This window comes from Ochotona princeps, chromosome 7 (genome assembly GCF_030435755.1).
Source record: "Ochotona princeps isolate mOchPri1 chromosome 7, mOchPri1.hap1, whole genome shotgun sequence".
Lineage (NCBI taxonomy): Eukaryota > Metazoa > Chordata > Mammalia > Lagomorpha > Ochotonidae > Ochotona > Ochotona princeps.
This window is the reverse complement of record NC_080838.1, coordinates 62,925,869-62,944,233: the sequence shown is the minus strand read 5'-3', so window position 1 is coordinate 62,944,233 and position 18,365 is coordinate 62,925,869. Positions and strand designations below refer to the sequence as shown.

Below are 18,365 nucleotides of genomic sequence, written 5' to 3'. Positions count from 1 at the left end.
TGTGGCAACTTGGGGAATGAAGCATCAGATGGAAGATCTTTTTCTCTCTGTCTCTCCTTCTCTCTGTAAATCTAACTTTCCAATAAAAAACATTATAAGTCTTAAAAGAAAGGGAAGAGACTATTTAATACAGCCCTCTTGTAGTGGCATAAGTCATTTAGCAGACTGTTCAACAGTTTGAGAATAAATACATTTTACAGATAGTGAGACAAGGTAATAATATTGAAGTCTCTGAAAATAATAATAAAATAAGTGACTTTGATCAATAAAATTTTTATTGAGTTTTTTTAAAATTTATTGGAAAAACATTATTTCAAAAAGAGGGAGGAGGGAAATAGACAGTAAAGCAACCTATAAGTAGGATTGTGGAAAACTGGCTAAAAATAATGTGACAAGCATTTTAGAAGAACACTAAAGAAGACAGCTAAATATGAGCTGTCTCTTTGACTTTCATATGGAACACAAGTAAAAAATCATAAATTTTTCATGAGAAATAAATATATTGAGGATTCTTCTGGCTTATGTGGTATTATCACATTCAATTTTGGCTGAATATGATTTCCATGCAAAATTTCTAAAACGTAATAAAATTCAAGTAGGTAATGTTGAAAAGCTGAAGGGTCACAGGTGTGCTTTGGAACCAGCAGAAGTGAGCTGAAATATTTAGCTCCAGAATATATTTGCTGGAGGATTTTTACCATGCTAGTTGACCCCATCTTGTCTCCTAGAATTGTCTGTTAAATGAAAGCAACTTCATGTCAAGGTAGTCATGGAGCAATTTATATCCCAACTGGCCTCTGAACAGCACTACAACAGAAATTATTTACCCACTCCCTGGGAAGCGTATTATTGAGAAATAGAGACCAAATGAAAGAAATCCATTTGAAATGATTTTGAATGAAAAGAGATGACTTAGCCTGCTCTTTCTTCCAGCAAGAAGCCGGTTAATACCACCAATGAGTCTGTGCTGGAACAAATAACCTTAAATTGCATCAATTTTCTTCTTGACTTCCTGAGCATATAATACCAGAATAGGCCCTTAGTCATAGAGCATCCAAACCAGAAAATCATGTCAAATCGTCATAACTGTGTGTGCAAATGGTTTGAGAATAATCCAGTCTAATCTCTTCTACAAGAATTTTAATCTCAGACACATTCTACATGATTGTGTAACTGTGTGTAACCATTTTTCTTAAGGTTGAACTGCTCTAAATGTTTTCTAATACACACCTGTCAGCTTTACACATTATGCATAGTCATTCCTAATCACTGTTTATTTCTACAGCTTTTACAACTGGGACAGTCATATTGCTGTGTGTAATTCAAGTCCCAACTATCAAGTGATTGCTGATAACCCAGATGGCTTACTTTTCAAATACAAAAGAGACAGAAAAATTCTCAATGTGGATCCAAAGGTAATTCTACTTTTTCACATATATATTCCTTCTTTTTAGTGCCTTCCTACCATTATTCAAAAGTGTGTTAAATAGTTCACATCTTTAATTTTGTAAATTTAGAAGTGAAACTTAAAACATATGAAACATGGAATTCTGTAGCTTAATAAACTCTCAGAAATTAACACATAGGAGTTTAGAGTGAATTTAAATATAATTCTCAAATGAGAATCACCTCTTTAGCCAGCAGTAGAATTAAGTCTGTGGGCAATCTACCTGTTTATCCTGATCCTGGAAGTCCAATCACTATGCATTCTCAGGGAGATGAATCATTTAGGAACTAGGATCTCTCATATCAACTTTGTCTAATAATCATCTATATATGTGGCTAACATTGAAATGATGTGGTTCTTAGTTTATTTCTAAGTGGTATCTTGGAGAACAATTTTCCTTACCTATTTTACAGACCCATCCTATGGTATTGTAAAGTTGTTGGAAGACAAATTTTGCATAAAACATAATTTTCAAAGACTGTGTTTCTATCATGACTTCTAATCCTGATTGTCCTATGTCTGCCAATCAAAGTTCAAGCCTTGTTTAAAACCAATAGGTTCATGGATTGTCTAGGTGTCTCATTTTTACCCATGCAAGTGTATGTAATTCACAAATTGCTTTAGCAAAGGAAAGAAGTCAGTGGCTATCTGAGACAGGAGTAATGAGAGACCACGGCCAAAGCAGAGTCAAGCTTCCAAAATCTCTCAAAACAGTTTTTAGAGATTTGCAATAAAAAAATGAATGTATCTTTGTTTTATACCCACTGACTATAATTCATTGCATGTAAAAAGTGTTCAGTGACTATATGTTCAGAAAATAAATGAATGGAATTCTGTAGCAAGCAACAGATTATTTCTGTGATCAGATTCAGCTCCACAAATCAGAAATGCAAGACTGATTCCAGCAAAAGAGAAGTTCCCCTCTCCCACATGTCCAGATAATTCAAGAATAAAATGTTCTTTAGGTGAGGTGTCTCATCCATATGAACCAAGATAGGTGTACAGCCACAATAGCCACACTTTTTTTTGGAACCTGTTTATATAAAATGAATAAATTTCACTTATTTTGCAACTTAAATTTAGGAGCAGAGCAATGCTTTCCACATTGTCCTCCCTCCTACTCACCCTGCTCCTTGTTTATCCCTCTTAAAAAATAAAATTACAATGGCATACTTCAATTTCACTTTGAAATAACAGACTTAGCACTCCATTAGGGAAAGATTTCAATCCACAGCAAGTAGAAAAAGAAAACCCTAGTATTTCTCAACAATATAGACAAAGCTGTAAACAATAATCATATATCAGAACATTGTTCTAGTTCATATAAGTTACATTTTTTATATGTATATAATTGTTACCAAGATCTGGGAAAACATGTATTTGTCTTTTGGTGACTGACTTACTTCATTAAACATAATGATTTCCAGTTACATCCATTTTGTTGCAAAAGACGAGATTTCTTTCTTTTTTATGGCCACCTATATCAAGTTATCACTTCCTAACTAGCGCTCCATCTAGTAAGACTTCCTTCATGCGTATAATCTTGCAATGCAATGTAAGTGAGTATGTGGTGGTTTTTTGGAAACTTCCTTACTAAGTGACAGAGCCCCACATTCTAGCCAGAATTTGTGGAACCAAGAGAGAACACAAAGGCCACACCCCTGTTCATAGCTGCCAGCTAAAACTAGGGGTTCTGCAACAGCAGAGAGTAGAGTGTATAGACAACTGACAACCTCTGGCACAACACTGTCTCCTACAAAAGAAAGCTTCTCTTTTCTGGGCTCAATTTTCTCATTAGGGAACTGGCATACTAAGTCAGAATCTTTAGGGAAATATTTAATATGAACAGATAAATATTTAGACAAGTTTATCACTAGATATTAAAATGTGATCAATTAGGGGCTGGTGTTGTGACATGACTAGCTAAGCAAGCACCTGCAACGTGCTCCTGGCTCCTGGTTTCAGGCTGGCCCAGTCCGGGCTGTTTGGGCCATTTGGAGGGTAACCCAGCAGATGGAATCAATCTCTCTCTTCCTCTTCTTCTCTCTCTCTCTCTCTCTTTATCACTCCCTATTTCTGTAAATTTGGCTTTCAAATAGATAAATAAATGTTTTAAATAGTGTGACCAATTGAAGCAAAGTACAAAAATCTTAATTCACATTCACAGATTTTTTCTTTTTTGGGAAACTAAACTCTATTAAGAAAAGATTTGAAATGATTAATGGCTACACTAATACATGTGTAACAAATCTCTGAATCCGTTTTGAATGACGTCACAGTCATACTATGTGAGGGCTCTACTTTAATGAATGGTATGCTTCTAGAGTGTGTGTTCCAAGTTTTAGCCTTTATGGACCTTGGAGGATTCTTAATGACTGCAAATCATTACTTAGGCACAATTCAGATTATTTTAACTATTATTCTCCCTTCCAAAATAATAAATCATTTGATATCAAAAACATAAACAAAAATACATAAAATAAAACATCACTTTTCTTGAGTTGTTTTGAGCTCCTTCATAATTTCTGAACTTACTCACTTTTGAGACTATAGATCATTTTCTTTTAATGTAGTCAATATAACACTTCTTTTTAAATTTATGTATGAGTCAGAGTTACAAAGAGAGACAGGCTAAGACAAATTTATCATTCACTAGTTCCCTATCTGGATCTCTGCAGCAGCTAGGCTGGGCCAGGCTGAAATCAGAAGCCTGGGATTTTTCCAAGTCTTCCCCTTAGGTGACAGGAGTTCAAACCCTGGGGTCATCATCTTCTGCCGCCTTCCCCAGGCCATACACAGCAAGCTAGATAGGAAGTGCAGAAGCTGGGACAGGAACCAGCACAGGTGGAAGCTTGAGCTGCTATACCACAAAACCAGCCCCAGCATATCATTTATTATCACATCACAGGGAATCCAAGAAGTAAGCTATAATGTCTACTTTGGGTAACAGCAAATACATATTGATAAGAATATGTTTATACTCAAACTTCTTCTTAATAATTTTGATGATCATTTAATTATAAATTCAATAGGTAAGAAGCTATAAAATGTTGTAAGAACAATATTACCCAGATCTCTATGTTCCTTTTTTTTTTATTTTCCTTAAGTGACTTCCTTTGAAATAACTTCTGCTGAAAGTTAAATAGGTCCAGAAAAAATAAGAATGTGAAAGTAGTGATAAACAGGATATTTCTCTTTGAACAACATAGATGCACTTCATTCTGAAGTGATTTTCTCGTGAAATTCAGTTGTTTGCTGATTTTAACAGTAGAAAAAAATAAAGCTGTGCAAGCTCTTAGAACTAGTAATATGAGTTTATTGGTTGGGGACTTCTGAATGCAATAAGAGTTTGGTTGCATTGAAAACAGGATCAGTGGCTTTAACTTCCCTGCAGCTGTATGACATCTGGAACAAATAAGGCAAGTTTCTATTTCTGAGTGAAGAATGCTTGTCTCAGTGATTCACACCCACCAAAATGTTTCCAGTGTTTTATCTTTAGAAGGATTAAGTGGAAGCACTTTGCACTCACTCTGCTACATTATCTGGCCAAATGAAAAAGAGAAAGGCATTTGCTTTTGCTTTTATAAAGCCTTAATCATGGGAGAGTTTGTTTTGGGTCTCACCATTATGCAATTGCTCTAAAACTGACATGATGCACTTACAAAACAACACAAAGAGAAACTGCTCTGAAAGAGTTAAAACAAGTGGAAATTATCTTTAACGCACCAGCTTTTCTTCTTCTACCCTCCCATTTTTAAATGACAAAGACCTTCATAAACCCATTGTTTAGTGAAAGACTGAGTTAATAACTATCCAGTAAATAGTCCTTAAATATAAAATTGGGTGGATGGTTTCCCCAAAACCAAGTGTGTATATATTACAGTAGCCATAAGGTAAGGAACTAGTATGCCATTAATATTTTTCATTTACTTTTTAAAGTTTATGATACAGTTCCATTGGCTCTTGGATTTCTCTTCTCTCTCCAAGTCTCCTCCGCCCACTGATTGCCCCCATTTCATTATAGTAGTATACTCACTCATAGACAGTCTAAAGTCTGTCATCCTGCTGTGTATCCTGACATTGTAGGTACGAACAATGGCAGAGAGGCCATAATCCTATTTTCAAGATATATTTAACAGTTTCATTGGGAGTCTACCTTTGATTTGGAAACAGAGATACATACTGCATTTTATCTTCACATCTGGATATGACAGTCTCTATTACACAGTTACTATACATTCCCTTAAATGAAAAGCCATGAAACAGGAAAAAAATAGGAAATTTACAGCAACATGAAGTTAAATAACATGTTACTGAATGACCAATGTATCACTGAAGAAATGCCATTACTATTGATATTGCAGTGACAGCAGACATCTTGGGAGTGAACCAGCATAGGCAATCTCTCTCTCTCTCTCTCTCTCTCTCTCTCTCTCTCTCTCTCTCTCTCTCTCTCTCTCCTCTCTATCCTTCTCTCTCTGGAAACTGACTCTCAAATAAGTAATATAAATCTTTTTTAAAAGGTAATGTATGTAACTACTGAACTTCTTGAATATCCCTCCTAGTTGCTTGATAAGTAGCTGATAACAAATCAAGCAAATTTAAAAGTCAGTTACAAGATCTCAAGCATGCATTAACTGTAGAACAAGGGTGAGACAAAGGACATCATCATGGAAGAAAGCTTCTTGAATGTCAGAGTCAGACGGGCATGTATGGTGCAGGCTGTGCATGGATTGAGCAGGATGCATTTTTTTTCCATTATGCTTAAAAAAAAAAAAAAAACCGACTTTATAACCAGAGTCTGGGCTTTACTTTTTGAAAACCGTTCACTTTTAAAAATGATCTATTTTGTAATGCAAGCCGTTTCCAGATTCCTTGATTAATGTCTAGCCTTTCATGGCTTGGTGAGAAGCAATCCCACGCAGTCCTGTAAAATAGTTCACCGACCAATCAGAGAACCCTGAACTCCCATCCCTAGAGACTCAAACTAAATCCATCCTTGGTGAGACCTGGGCATCCATAATTTTATTGTTTTAGTCTCCCTCCAATGATCCTAAAACTTAGCTTTACATCATACTGTTTTTTTAGTCATTACTTCACCTTACTATCTGTGCAGCATATAATCAAAATTCATTCATTTAAAACAAGCTTGAATTCAACATTCTTAATTTTGAGTAGTTTAAATTCCATTTTGCTGGGACAGAACAGACTAACAAAGACTTGTGATTAACCTCCACAGAGAACCAACCATACTGGATGTTTCTTCCAGTAATTTGTGGCTATTTTTTCTTACTGGGATCATTATAAGGAATTGGAGGGGGTGAGGACAAGTAGGACGGGGGAAGTAACAGAGGGAAAGATGGCACCCATTTTTTTACTACCACCGCTTCTTTAAGAAGCACTCTGAGAAGTAGATTTGTCCACAGGCTCCCAGAAAACAATACTGGTCAAAGCGTGGACTATCCCATTTGGAGCAGGACGCATTCCAGTCATTATGCCATCATACTACCGACGTGAGCACCATGCCTGCACCTGGTAGCAAACATCTGTGGAATGAATAAATTGAATACTGAATTCTTACTAAAGAAATGGATAATGGGGCCAAAAACAATTTTGGAAACTTTTGAGGTTAACTTTAAAATAGTTTAGAACCTTAGGTACTAGAAACATATGTAAAGCTAGGGTTATTTTGAGCTGAAAACTGCCAGAGGTGTGGGCTCCAGTGCTTTTCTGCCCTTGGTGGGCGGTTTTTGGTTGAAGCTTGGAACTCTGACTATGGGCATCAGTCAGTGTGAGTAGGAGATATTTTAATATGTAAAGACAGCACATAGAGGTGCTAAAGATGCATGAAGTTTAAAAAGTACCCAGATAAACAAGATTTAAAATTGAAACTAAATCTGGCCAATCGAAAACACCTGTTTGTGCTTTTGGAGGGGGTTTCTAGTTCCAACAGCACCTTCTCACAGCTCCTCTCTTTTCTGTTCAATTCCTCTCAAGTGACCCCCTCTGGAACACTTGCTTCTATTAGTAGAATGGGTGTTAACTGCCTACTAAATTCATTGACTGCTCTTAATTTCCCTTGCCACACAGATCTTAAAGTCCCAGCCCCTCACAGCCTTGAAATGACTCTTCTCACAATGGAAGCCTATCATTCCTACATCCTTTGGACAGATGGTTTGAATTAATTTTCTTGGAGCTTTGCCCTCCAGTGGGGTCCTTCAGTTTTCTCATCTGTCTTGCTACAGGGGCCGGGGATATTTCCTTAAGCATTCAAATATATATATATAAAATCAAAAACAGTCAACACATATCTATACTAGATAGAATACATTTAAGAAAATCTATCATTGCTTGAAGTCCCCAAGAAGGGTCCCTTTAACCACACCGCAAAAACTGAATTAATACTGGGCCAGTAGGGCAGGGGACGCTTATGAATGGCCAACACCACTTTTTGGCTCCCAAATTTTCCTTGGAGGCTTCTTGTAAATGTTACATTTTAACTGTGGCACAGTCACAGTTATTAAGAAAACCTGAAGTCTTGCCAGCTTTCTGGTTTGGCTGCCCAAATTACTGAACGTTTGGTTGATTATAGCCCTGAAACAGCCACATACTAAGTAGCTTTTAAACATTCTCTCCCCTGGGCAATCACCTGGTCTATCTGAACTCTAAGTCCACCACATATAAATTAAGAAGTTACTCACCTAACTACTGCTAAAATCAATGGCCTTAAGGAATACATTGAAAATTACATCACAGCGCTTGGGTTGAAACATCTAAAACATAAGTCCCATGCCCTTCTTTTGACCTGGAAAACTGATTTTTTAAGTATAAATGCTGTATTTATGGAACAGTCCTGAGTGATAAGCACATTGCTGTAATGTGTCCTGTGCAAGAACTCAATGTATAGCACAAGGAAGGTATATCAGCGGAAATATAAAGTAAAATATTTAATATTGAATTATGCACATATCCATACACCAGTATTAATTATGGTAATAAGAGAATATAGATGATAAACATCATCCATCCAAATTGATTATCTGTAGTGAAAAGAACAGTACGTATCTCAACAAAACACACCTGATCAAGAAAATATTCTATTTTTAGCTTCCATTGTTAAGATTTATTTATCTTGAAGGAAGTAGTAGAGACAGAAAGCAAGAGAAAGATCTTCCATCAACCAGTTCACTCCCAAATCAGTCTCAGTGGCAGGGACTGAAGCCAGAAGCCAGAACCAGGAGCTTCTTCTAGGTCTCACACGTGGGTGCAGGGGCTCAAGGATGTGGGCCATACCCTGCTGTTTTAGCAAGGAGCTGGATCAGAAGTGGAGTAGCCAGGATTCAGAGCTATTCACAGATTGGATGCTAGAGACTCTGTGCCTGCCACACAGAGCCCTATTTTAAACTTCTGATGAGAAGGGCATCCTGACGAAACATGGGGTACATGATAAGAAGGGAAAATATTTCCTGGAAAATAAGAATGGCACAGTGTGAGTAAAAGAGTTTGATCCCATTTAATTTTACTTTTCCACAAAATATGTGATCAGGAACCTCTAAAAAAGAGTAGAAAACTGGTTTCTTGGCTAGATGACCAGAATAAAGTAATCATCTCCTTCATATTTTCCAACAACCAGTAGCTAACTCATAGCACATGAGTTAGGTCCTGAGTCATTGGGGCCAGGGGTACCAGACTGTATCTAAGGAAACATTTCAACTTTGTGAGTCTCAGTAGTGGAACAAGAAGGCAACCCCCAAGAGTAATTTCTGAGGCACTGAGATCTCAAAGGCACGGGAAGAGATTGTTGAGATGCGTCAGAATCCAGAACACAGAAACCTGAGCAAAGATCCAGGCCATGAGAAAGGAAGAAAAGCCTTGTGTTGACAATTGCCAGGTGGTTTTTACTGTCTGGGATGGCTTAAACATACAGGACTGTGGCTTTGGCCATGTTATTGCCCCCAAATATCTGAAAGGAGACTTAAGAAAATGAAGACAATGTGGTCAATTTAAAAAAATTATAACTATACCTTAATAATCCCAGAAAACTATCTCACAAGCACATGAATTATCCTTAGGGAATAGGTTCTTAACTTCTTAAGAAAACTTTTTTTTTAAATCTAGTAGGTTTCATGCACTTAACATAAAACTTTCAAAAAGTATATGTATGGCCATACAGAGTAATGTAATAATATTTTAAGATGCTCAAAGGCACACCTAAATCCCTTCATGAATCCTACTTGAACATTGTATTAAGGACTCTTCAAAATATATGAAAAATGAATGGGCTGCAAGAACTACAGGACAAGTTGAAGGGGTCTGGGAATGGCCACAGAACTTTTTGTGATTCGTGTAAATTACACAATCACTTTGAACATCACTTCATCTCAGTTTTCTTACCTGTGAAAATCTGTAAAAACAGTCATCTTACCAAAAGCTATGGTTCAGATTAAATGAAAGAATGTTTTTAACACCTGTTGTTTGGTAGGTACTGCATGAATGAAAACTGCTTTCTAGTTGTAAATTGCCTTTTAAAAAATGAACATTCCGGGCCCAGCGGCATGGCCTAGCGGCTAAAGTCCTCGCCTTGAACGCCCCGGGATCCCATATGGGCGCCGGTTCTAATCCCGGCAGCTCCACTTCCCATCCAGCTCCCTGCTTGTGGCCTGGGAAGGCAATTGAGGACGGCCCAAAGCATTGGGACACTGCACCCCCATGGGAGACCTGGAAGAGGTTCCTGGTTCCTGGCATCGGATTGGCGCGCACCGGCCCGTTGCGGCTCACTTGGGGAGTGAATCATTGGATGGAAGATCTTCCTCTCTGTCTCTCCTCCTCTCTGTATATCTGACTGTAATAAAATGAATAAATCTTAAAAAAAAAAAAATGAACATTCTGAAGACACAGTCATTCCCCACTGTGAGGGTGAAAAACCAGAAGCATTCTGGATATACGTGGCTGAGAAGTGATCAGATCAAATCCAGATTGCTGGTGTGAGGCTATGGCATGCAGCTTCTTAAAAGATTAGAGCTCGGCAGCGTAGCCTAGTGGCTAAGGTCCTCGACTTGATCCCATATGGCTGCTGGTTCTAATCCCGGCAGCTCCACTTCCTCTCTATCTCTCCTCCTCTCAGTATATCTGACTTTGTAATAAAAATAAAAGATTAGAGCTGTATTTACAGACTCTGATATACTAATGTGAATTGATGCTCAAGATACTTGATTAAGTAGAGAGTTGTAAAGCAATGTAGATACTATTTCTATGTTTTGAACTAGTCATAATTTATGTGAGAATTTATTTTGCATCTAGAGACGTTGAGATGGTTTGTTTCACTAACAATATTCTACAATCAAGTTACTGATTTATTATTTTCCTAGCACAGACTTTGATAATGGAAATAGTTTTAAAGAAAAATTATCAAATTGCTTTGCAATTAGTCCTTATCAATTCACAATTATATTTGGACGATTTGAGTCTTTCCATTCACCATGCCACAACTATTTGGTATACTTTTAAAGTTCAATTTAACTATCTAAATTTAGGCTTGAAGTAATTTTAATTTGCATCTTATTGCTATTACAAACAAATATTTCATTCTTATGAATATTAACATATTTCTTCTATAATGGTTTTTCCCTGAAACACTCTTTCCTGAATGAATATACTTATTTATGAAAGGTTTAAAAATACTTGGATATCTTCTGTCTCTTAATACGTATGATGGTCTTTGGTTTGTAAAATTTATAAGCTTTCAGAGAATGTAAGCTGTTAATATATCTTCCATTATTTTTGTGTTCAAAGATAAATCTATTAAATTTATCTCAGTTTTCTTCTAAATTTTTTGGAGTTTTTTTTCCTTGTTTCATTTATTACTATTTTTGAGAATTAATTACTATTGATTGTAACCCAGTATCTTATTTCACTTGCATATTGTATTTAGCTTGGCTCTGCTGGTTCTCCTGGGGTTTAGTAATGTCCTCAGGCTCAAGTCTTTAACAGGTCCTCACAGGGTTTGAATTTGAAATGAGAAATTTCTAGGTGCTAATTTTTTTCCCTCCATCCACATTGCTTCTTGTTGCTGTTGAGTGTGTGACTATGTTTAGAGCTCTTGTTATCTATAGTTAACAAACAATTTTTGAGGAAGAATGATGATTATTAAAAAATGAAGTTAATATGTATCAGAAAAATTCATTAATTAATGAGAAGCCAGATTGATGTTAACTGGTCCAAAGAATTCATAGAGGAGGGACATGTATAAGGTTAAGAAATTCTGACGTAAATGTAAGAATAAATTCAAAGAAGAATCATGGTAAATAAAAATAAATGCATTCAGTCAAATACACCAAAATATTATAGTCAAAATTTATTTGCATTATCAAGTTTCTACAATTTTAGAGTTATAGCATAGATTAAAGACAAGAATACCTGAATGAATTGTCAAGATTTCTGCAGCTTCTTTTTTTCATTTCAAAGTTTTGCAGTTTTTTGTGGCAATCCCCTTCCCTCATTTTATTCTAATAATTTCAAAAAAGATTATTCTTGATCATAAAATATGGTTGATCTCATTAAGCTTTTCCTGAGTGTTTGCCTGTGTGCAGCAAAGGTGTTACTTTGCCAGGCACAGCACCTTAAAAATGCTGTCTAAATCCTGTGGTCAGATAAGTGTGGACAAATACTATCTGAATTCTGCCTGCAAGCTTCCATAAGGATTTTGGAATAGGGCTTTTAAAACCCTCTATTTTATGTTGTTCCAAAGTCAGAAAGTAAAGAAGCTCTCTACTCGATTTCTCTGGTAGTACCTGTAAATTTGGGTAGATTCCTTCTTTTCCAAGCCTCCCCAAGTATGTTCATGTGATTTGCCTTTAATAAACAATATCGTTGGACAATATCCTTGGAGCCTTGATACCAAGATATAGTGCAGCTTGCTTGGGCGGGTGTTGTAAGTGTTTTTTGCCTGAATGGAATTAACCTTAATTCCTTAAAAGTAGTTGTTCTTAACTGATTAAATAAGCATATGCGTCTTCAAATGGGACGTTCCAAGCAGGTTTGTTTTTATAATTTCTAAAATTAAAAATCCTGGTTAGGGCTCTACGGCGGCATGGCCTAGCGGCTAAAGTCCTTGCCCTGAACACCCCGGGATCCCATATGGGCGCCCGTTCTAGTCCCGGCAGCTCCACTTCCCATCCAGCTCCCTACTTGTGGCCTGGGAAGGCAGTCGAGGACGGCCCAAAGCATTGGGACCCTGCACCCGCGTGGGAGACCCGGAAGAGGTTCCTGGTTCCCGGCTTCGGATTGGCGCGCACCGGCCCGTTGCGGCTCACTTGGGAAGTATAACATCGGATGGAAGATCTTCCTCTCTGTCTCTCCTCCTCTCTGTATATCCGGCTTTCCAATAATAATAAAATCTTTCAAAAAAAAAAATCCTGGTTAAAAAAAATAAGTGAAAGTTTATTTCTTACTGAATAGCCATGGGAAGTAAAGAGTTTAAAACGTATTTTTTAATCTTAAAAGAATAAATGAGAATCATATATCAGTTTATAATGTGTCACTCCTGTTTGTTAAAGTTGAATCAGATTTCTGTGGGTTCTATTTTGTTGAAGAAAAGCAACACTAGTATGGTGTCCAAACCCACTGGAAATATTTCTGCGATATGCCATCAATATCTGGTTTGCACATAAAAATATTTGAGACTGTAGAGCCCATGACAAACTTGTAGGATTGAAGAAACATACAAAGTTTCTGAGATGTTTATGTAAGTTGAATCTGGACAAATTTACCTAGGTAAGCATGAGTGGCTCTTCTGACGTGGTGACTCTTCTGATGACATTTTCAGACCTATTTTTAGCACTTTTGTTTCAAATGTGAAAGACAATCTTTTTAAATTTTTTTTCCAAGATTCCTCTGGAAAATCTCAGAAGATAATATCAAGTGTAAAAGATATCCCAGAAGTTTTATTTAATGATTAATTTGTTATATTTATTTATCTTTATTTTTAAACATTCAAAAATGTATATGAAGGAAGCAAACTTAATGTGAATTCTATTATTATTGAAAGTCAAAAATGAGAAAAATTGGCCCTGGCATGGCAGCCCAGTAGCTAAATCCTTGCGTTGCAACCGCTGGATTCCCATATGGGTACCAGTATATGTGCTGGCATCCTGGCTGCTCCACTTCCGATCCAGTTCCCTGCTTGTGGTCTGGGGAAACAGTAGAGGATGGCCCAAAGCCTTGAAACCATGTAGCCTGTTGCAAGAACCAGAAAACGATCCTGGCCCCTGGCTTTGGATCAGATTGATTTATTTTTTATTGAAAAGGCAGAAATATATAGAGAAGGAGAGACAGAGAGAAAGGTCTTCCATACTATGGTTCACTCCTCAAATGGCAGCAGTGGCCAAAGCTGAGCCAATCCAAAGCCAGGAGCAAGATTTCCCAGGTCTCCTGTGTGGGTGCAGGGTCCCAAATCCTCAACTGCTTTCCCTGGCCACTAGCAGGGAGCTGGAAGGGAAGTGGAGCAGCCATAACATGAACCAGCAGCCATATGGGATCCCGGGGCATGCAAGGCGAGGACTTTAGCCACTAGCCTACCACACAGGGCTGAAAATAACTGAATAATCTTAAAAAGAGAGAGAGAGAGAAATTGTCAGAAGATATTTGGATATCTGATTTGGATATGATCAGGGTGCCATGAAATACTACTGAGATTAACTGTGCAAGTAAACATTTAAAACAATGGGATATTATAAAATAAACATACAAGTTAATATAAGCTGACTCTTTAATAAGTAAAAAACTCTATGGTTTATTTTATTTTATGGAAGTAATCTAGGATGTAACAGTTTCAACATATAGCACAGAAAATATATATATTTGGGAAACACTAAATCATTGCTTTCTAGGCAGATGATACTGAATGTTCCCAGAAAAGCTTTTCAACTAACAGAGGATGGTTCCATTGCTTGAGTCCTTGCCACTGGCAATAAGGAATTAGATTGAGTTCCTGACTCCAGCTTTTGTCCTGGTCCACCCCTGGCTGAAGGAGGATATTTGGGGAGTAAACCAGTGGATGAAGACCTCTTTCTCTATCTCTCATCTCTCAGCATTTCAAATAAAATGAAAATACTTTCTCAAAGGATCATTTTCCATTCACAGATTATGATTTGGTGTGGGTGGAAGGAAGGAAGGGAGGAGGGAAGCAAAAATAAATTTCAAGAAAACCAAAGTAGACAGACACTTGCATTGGTCTGAACTAATTCCAAACTTGTGACATTTGTAATCAAGGTAGAATTCTTACTGAATCTTGACCCTGAAATAGCACATGCTGGCACATTTCTCCCTAAGACCTTGTCAGAGTTCATGGCTAGAGCTCAGTGGTGTCCAGACAACCGTAAGCCCGGGACACGTCTTTGCTCACAGGTGTTTTAGTCGTATCACAATCACAGACCAGGACCTCAGAATACTTAGCTGGAATCAGCATCACCCTGAGATGGGAAAAAATGGGAAATATGTGAATATCTCAATTGAAACAAACATTTCAGTTCTGTATGCTACAATATCAAAGAGAAAAAAAGTAAGTGGATTGTTTTCTGTGGATTTGATTAACAGTGCAATTTCTTTCTTTTAGGTTCAACCAGGTGACAATTCTACTAGAATCTCTATCCAGACAGATCTCTACATGCAAGCAGTCATTTTTGACCACATTTCCAGAAGAAAGACTTAAGTACCCACATGTTAGGCGGTTCTGCAATCGTTTGCTAAATTTAAGAGAATTCTGTAGCCAGAAGCAAATTAGAATAATATATGAGTTCCATAACTGGGAGATAAATTAGGATAATAAGCTAACAAAATACAATAGAAAAGAAACTGTGACTTTGACCCTTTTTTTTTAGTTGGACAGATAGCCACTTAGTTTGACTTGAGAGGAGCCTGTTGCTTTTTTTCTCTCTGAACACTCACTAAGGCTGATTGCAAAAGTTTATGGGAGAGAATCCTGTTGCCACTTCAAAGATACAGTAATTGTTGACATATTTTGTTGCTCAAATTTTCCAAAACAAAAATGTCCCAAGTCCTCCTATTGCCAAACCTGCTGGATCAAATATTATACTCTGTGGCTGTGCTATTTCCTAAAATAAATGAATATTGATTGGAAAATCCACATAAGGAATTACTATGTGAGTAAATGTTCCAATATTCTCAATGTGTCAATAAAATACGAAAAATCCCATGAGATGATTTATGAGCTGAGGGTCAAGAATAATATGTTTTCTGTGTCTGGACAACATGAATCCTGTGACAGTGAAGTTGATTACATCAATTCTAATGAGCCAGAAAATTTCAGAGAAATCAAAACTCTGAAAGAGGAATAAACATGTTTTTCTAATATCGCTGCAGGTGGCTTTCATGAAGAAAGGGAATTATTTGGAGGCCAATGAAAATGAGTGCATTTTTCTGCCTCCTCTCTTTTGTTTACTGCCCTTTCCTTTTAAAATAATTTAATACTGGGGCAACTAGGTTGGTGAAGCAAAGCAGGAGTTTGCTCCACAGGTGAAAGTTGGAGGGACCAGGGCCAGGCAACAGAATTCAAGTGAAGTGAGAAGGGTATTTTTAAGGAGGAAGACGGGAACTTGGTTCAAAGTGTCAGGACCCCAGCAGGGTAAGTCGTGTCACTGAAATTGGAATCAGATATCTGAGGATACCTCAAAAGCTCATGTGGAATAGGACTAACAGATGTTTATGTTGGTACCAAAAAAATTAAAATCTACGCATGTGTTTTTCATAGTATGTATTTTCCATTAGGTTTTTTTAGCATAGTTTGTATGTTTTTCAATTTTTACACCAAACTAAAAGTATCTTTTTAAAGATTTGTTTACTTATTTTATTTGATAGAGTTGGAGAGCATGAGAGAGAATGAAAGAAATATTCTATCCTAAGGCCACTCCTCAAATGGCCACAATGACCAGAGCTGGGCCAATCCAAAGCTGGAAGCCAGGGACTACATCTGGGTCTCCCATATGAGTACAGGGACCCAAGGCCTTGGGGCAGCCTCTGCTGCTTCTCCAGGCCAACAGCAGAGCATTGAATCGGAAGTGGAATAGTCTGGACTTGAACTAGCATCCATATGGGATGCCTGTGTCACAAGCACAGGATTAGCTTACTGTGCACGGTATCATCCCTAAACGAAAAATTTTTAAAATTTTTATTTTATTTTTGTTGGAAAGTCAGATATACGGGGGCGGGGGCGAGCAGAGACAGAAGGTCTTCCATGTGCTGATTCACTCCCCAAATGGCCTCAGTGGCTGGAGCTGAGTTGATCCGAAACCAGGAACCAGGAGCCTCTTCCGAATCTCCCAAGTGGGAGCAGGGTCCCAAAGTCTTGGACCATCCTCAACTGCTTTCCCAGGCCACAAGCAGGGAGCTGGATGGGAAGCGGGCCACCAGGATTAGAACTGGCACCCAAATGGGATCTCAGCACGTGTAAGGCAAGGACTTTAGCTACTAGGCTACCATACCAGACCCAAATCAAAATTATTTTAATTCCCTTTTCCATAAGCTACTTGAAACCTATACCTTTTGGTGTGAGCTTATAATTTACAATGTATACAACAAATGCAGAATATGTGCATATGGGTGTGCATAAATTACTCCGTGCATTGAGAAGACCTAAGAGCATCAACATGCTGAGAACATTAGGTGCACTTGAGCCATTTTAGCTTTCTAGTAAAAAGAAACAGGAGTCCCTGGTTAAACAACTGGTTCCAAGACTGGGACAGGCATATTATTGATCTAGATCACCTTTTGTTTATGCCAGAAAGCCAAGAAGTTCTCAAAGGTGTATGTCGTGTCACAGCAGGTTTCTTATGTTCCATATCCAGCAGAGTCTAGTTTGAAATCCAGCTATTCTGCTTTCTATCCGGCTTTCTCTACGATGCCTGGGAAGCCAGTGATTGGTTACAAAAGTGCTTGTGTCTCTGCTGCCCACATTAGAGACCTGGATGGAGTTTCTGGATCCTAGTCCAGCTCCAGATTTTGTAGACATTTGAGAAATGAACCAGCATATGGAATCTGGAATCTACTTCTCTCTCTACCTCTCTCTCTCTCTCTCTCTGTCAACTATGCCTTTCAGATAAAGAAATACATTATTTAAACAAGGGGAAAGTTCACAAAACATAAAGAAAATGTGCCAAAGGAGCATAGAATTTCGATTGGAGTTCCTACAGACCAAACCTTAGAGTCAAAATCATAAGAAATAATGACAAGAAAAAAACAGAATAAGAAACCATGAACCCAAACCGACCTGCTGACATGAATAAATCCAAAGACTCAAAAGGAAGAATATATTGAATAGTATCTCTCCACAAAATAGTTATTAATTACAAAGGGGAGACTGGAAATGTCTGACAGAACACTCAGGAAATGATCCGTGAGTTCAGCATCTGTTGTGTAGCAAACCGAATTTCTGCCCCACCAACCAACCAGACCCATGTCTGAGTCAACCAAACATCACATTTTAAATTGGAGTAGCAAAGACTTATCTAATGCAACAGTAGAATATGGCATCCCTTTTTTAAAAGTTCTGCTGCAATTGCATCATCTGAAATTAATCAGGAGAAAACTCGAGAAAACAAACCTATGAACATTATACAAATTAAATGGCCTGTTTTGCTCACAGCGCAAGAGCAGGAAGTGTAGCAAAGACTGAAGCCATGCAGCACAGCATGGAACACCAGAGAGGTGTGAAAAACACAAAGCAAAATTCTGAATTGAGGCATTTTCCTTTAAAGAGGATTTGGTAACAACATGTGAAAATTGGATGACTTCTGGAAATTAGATGACAGTAATGTGAAAATATCGATTTCCTGATTTTCATGATTATATTGGAGTTATATGGCAGAATATCCTTTATTGTAGGTAATTACAATAAAGCATTTGA

The 18,365-nt window shown here is 37.5% G+C and overlaps 1 protein-coding gene across 2 annotated transcripts in view; it reads left to right on the top strand.

The window, feature by feature from the left end:
• CFAP299 (cilia and flagella associated protein 299) overlaps nucleotides 1–15,293 on the top strand; it is a 517,974-nt gene extending 502,681 nt beyond the window's left edge. For both annotated transcript variants that reach the window (XM_058667165.1, XM_004590614.4), the window contains exons 5-6: nucleotides 1,286–1,415; nucleotides 15,060–15,293. In XM_058667165.1, the coding sequence (XP_058523148.1) occupies nucleotides 1,286–1,415; nucleotides 15,060–15,155 (226 nt within the window). In that variant the 3' untranslated portion in view covers nucleotides 15,156–15,293. The remainder of the gene's footprint in view (nucleotides 1–1,285; nucleotides 1,416–15,059) is intronic.
• Nucleotides 15,294–18,365: the final 3,072 nt, after the last annotated feature.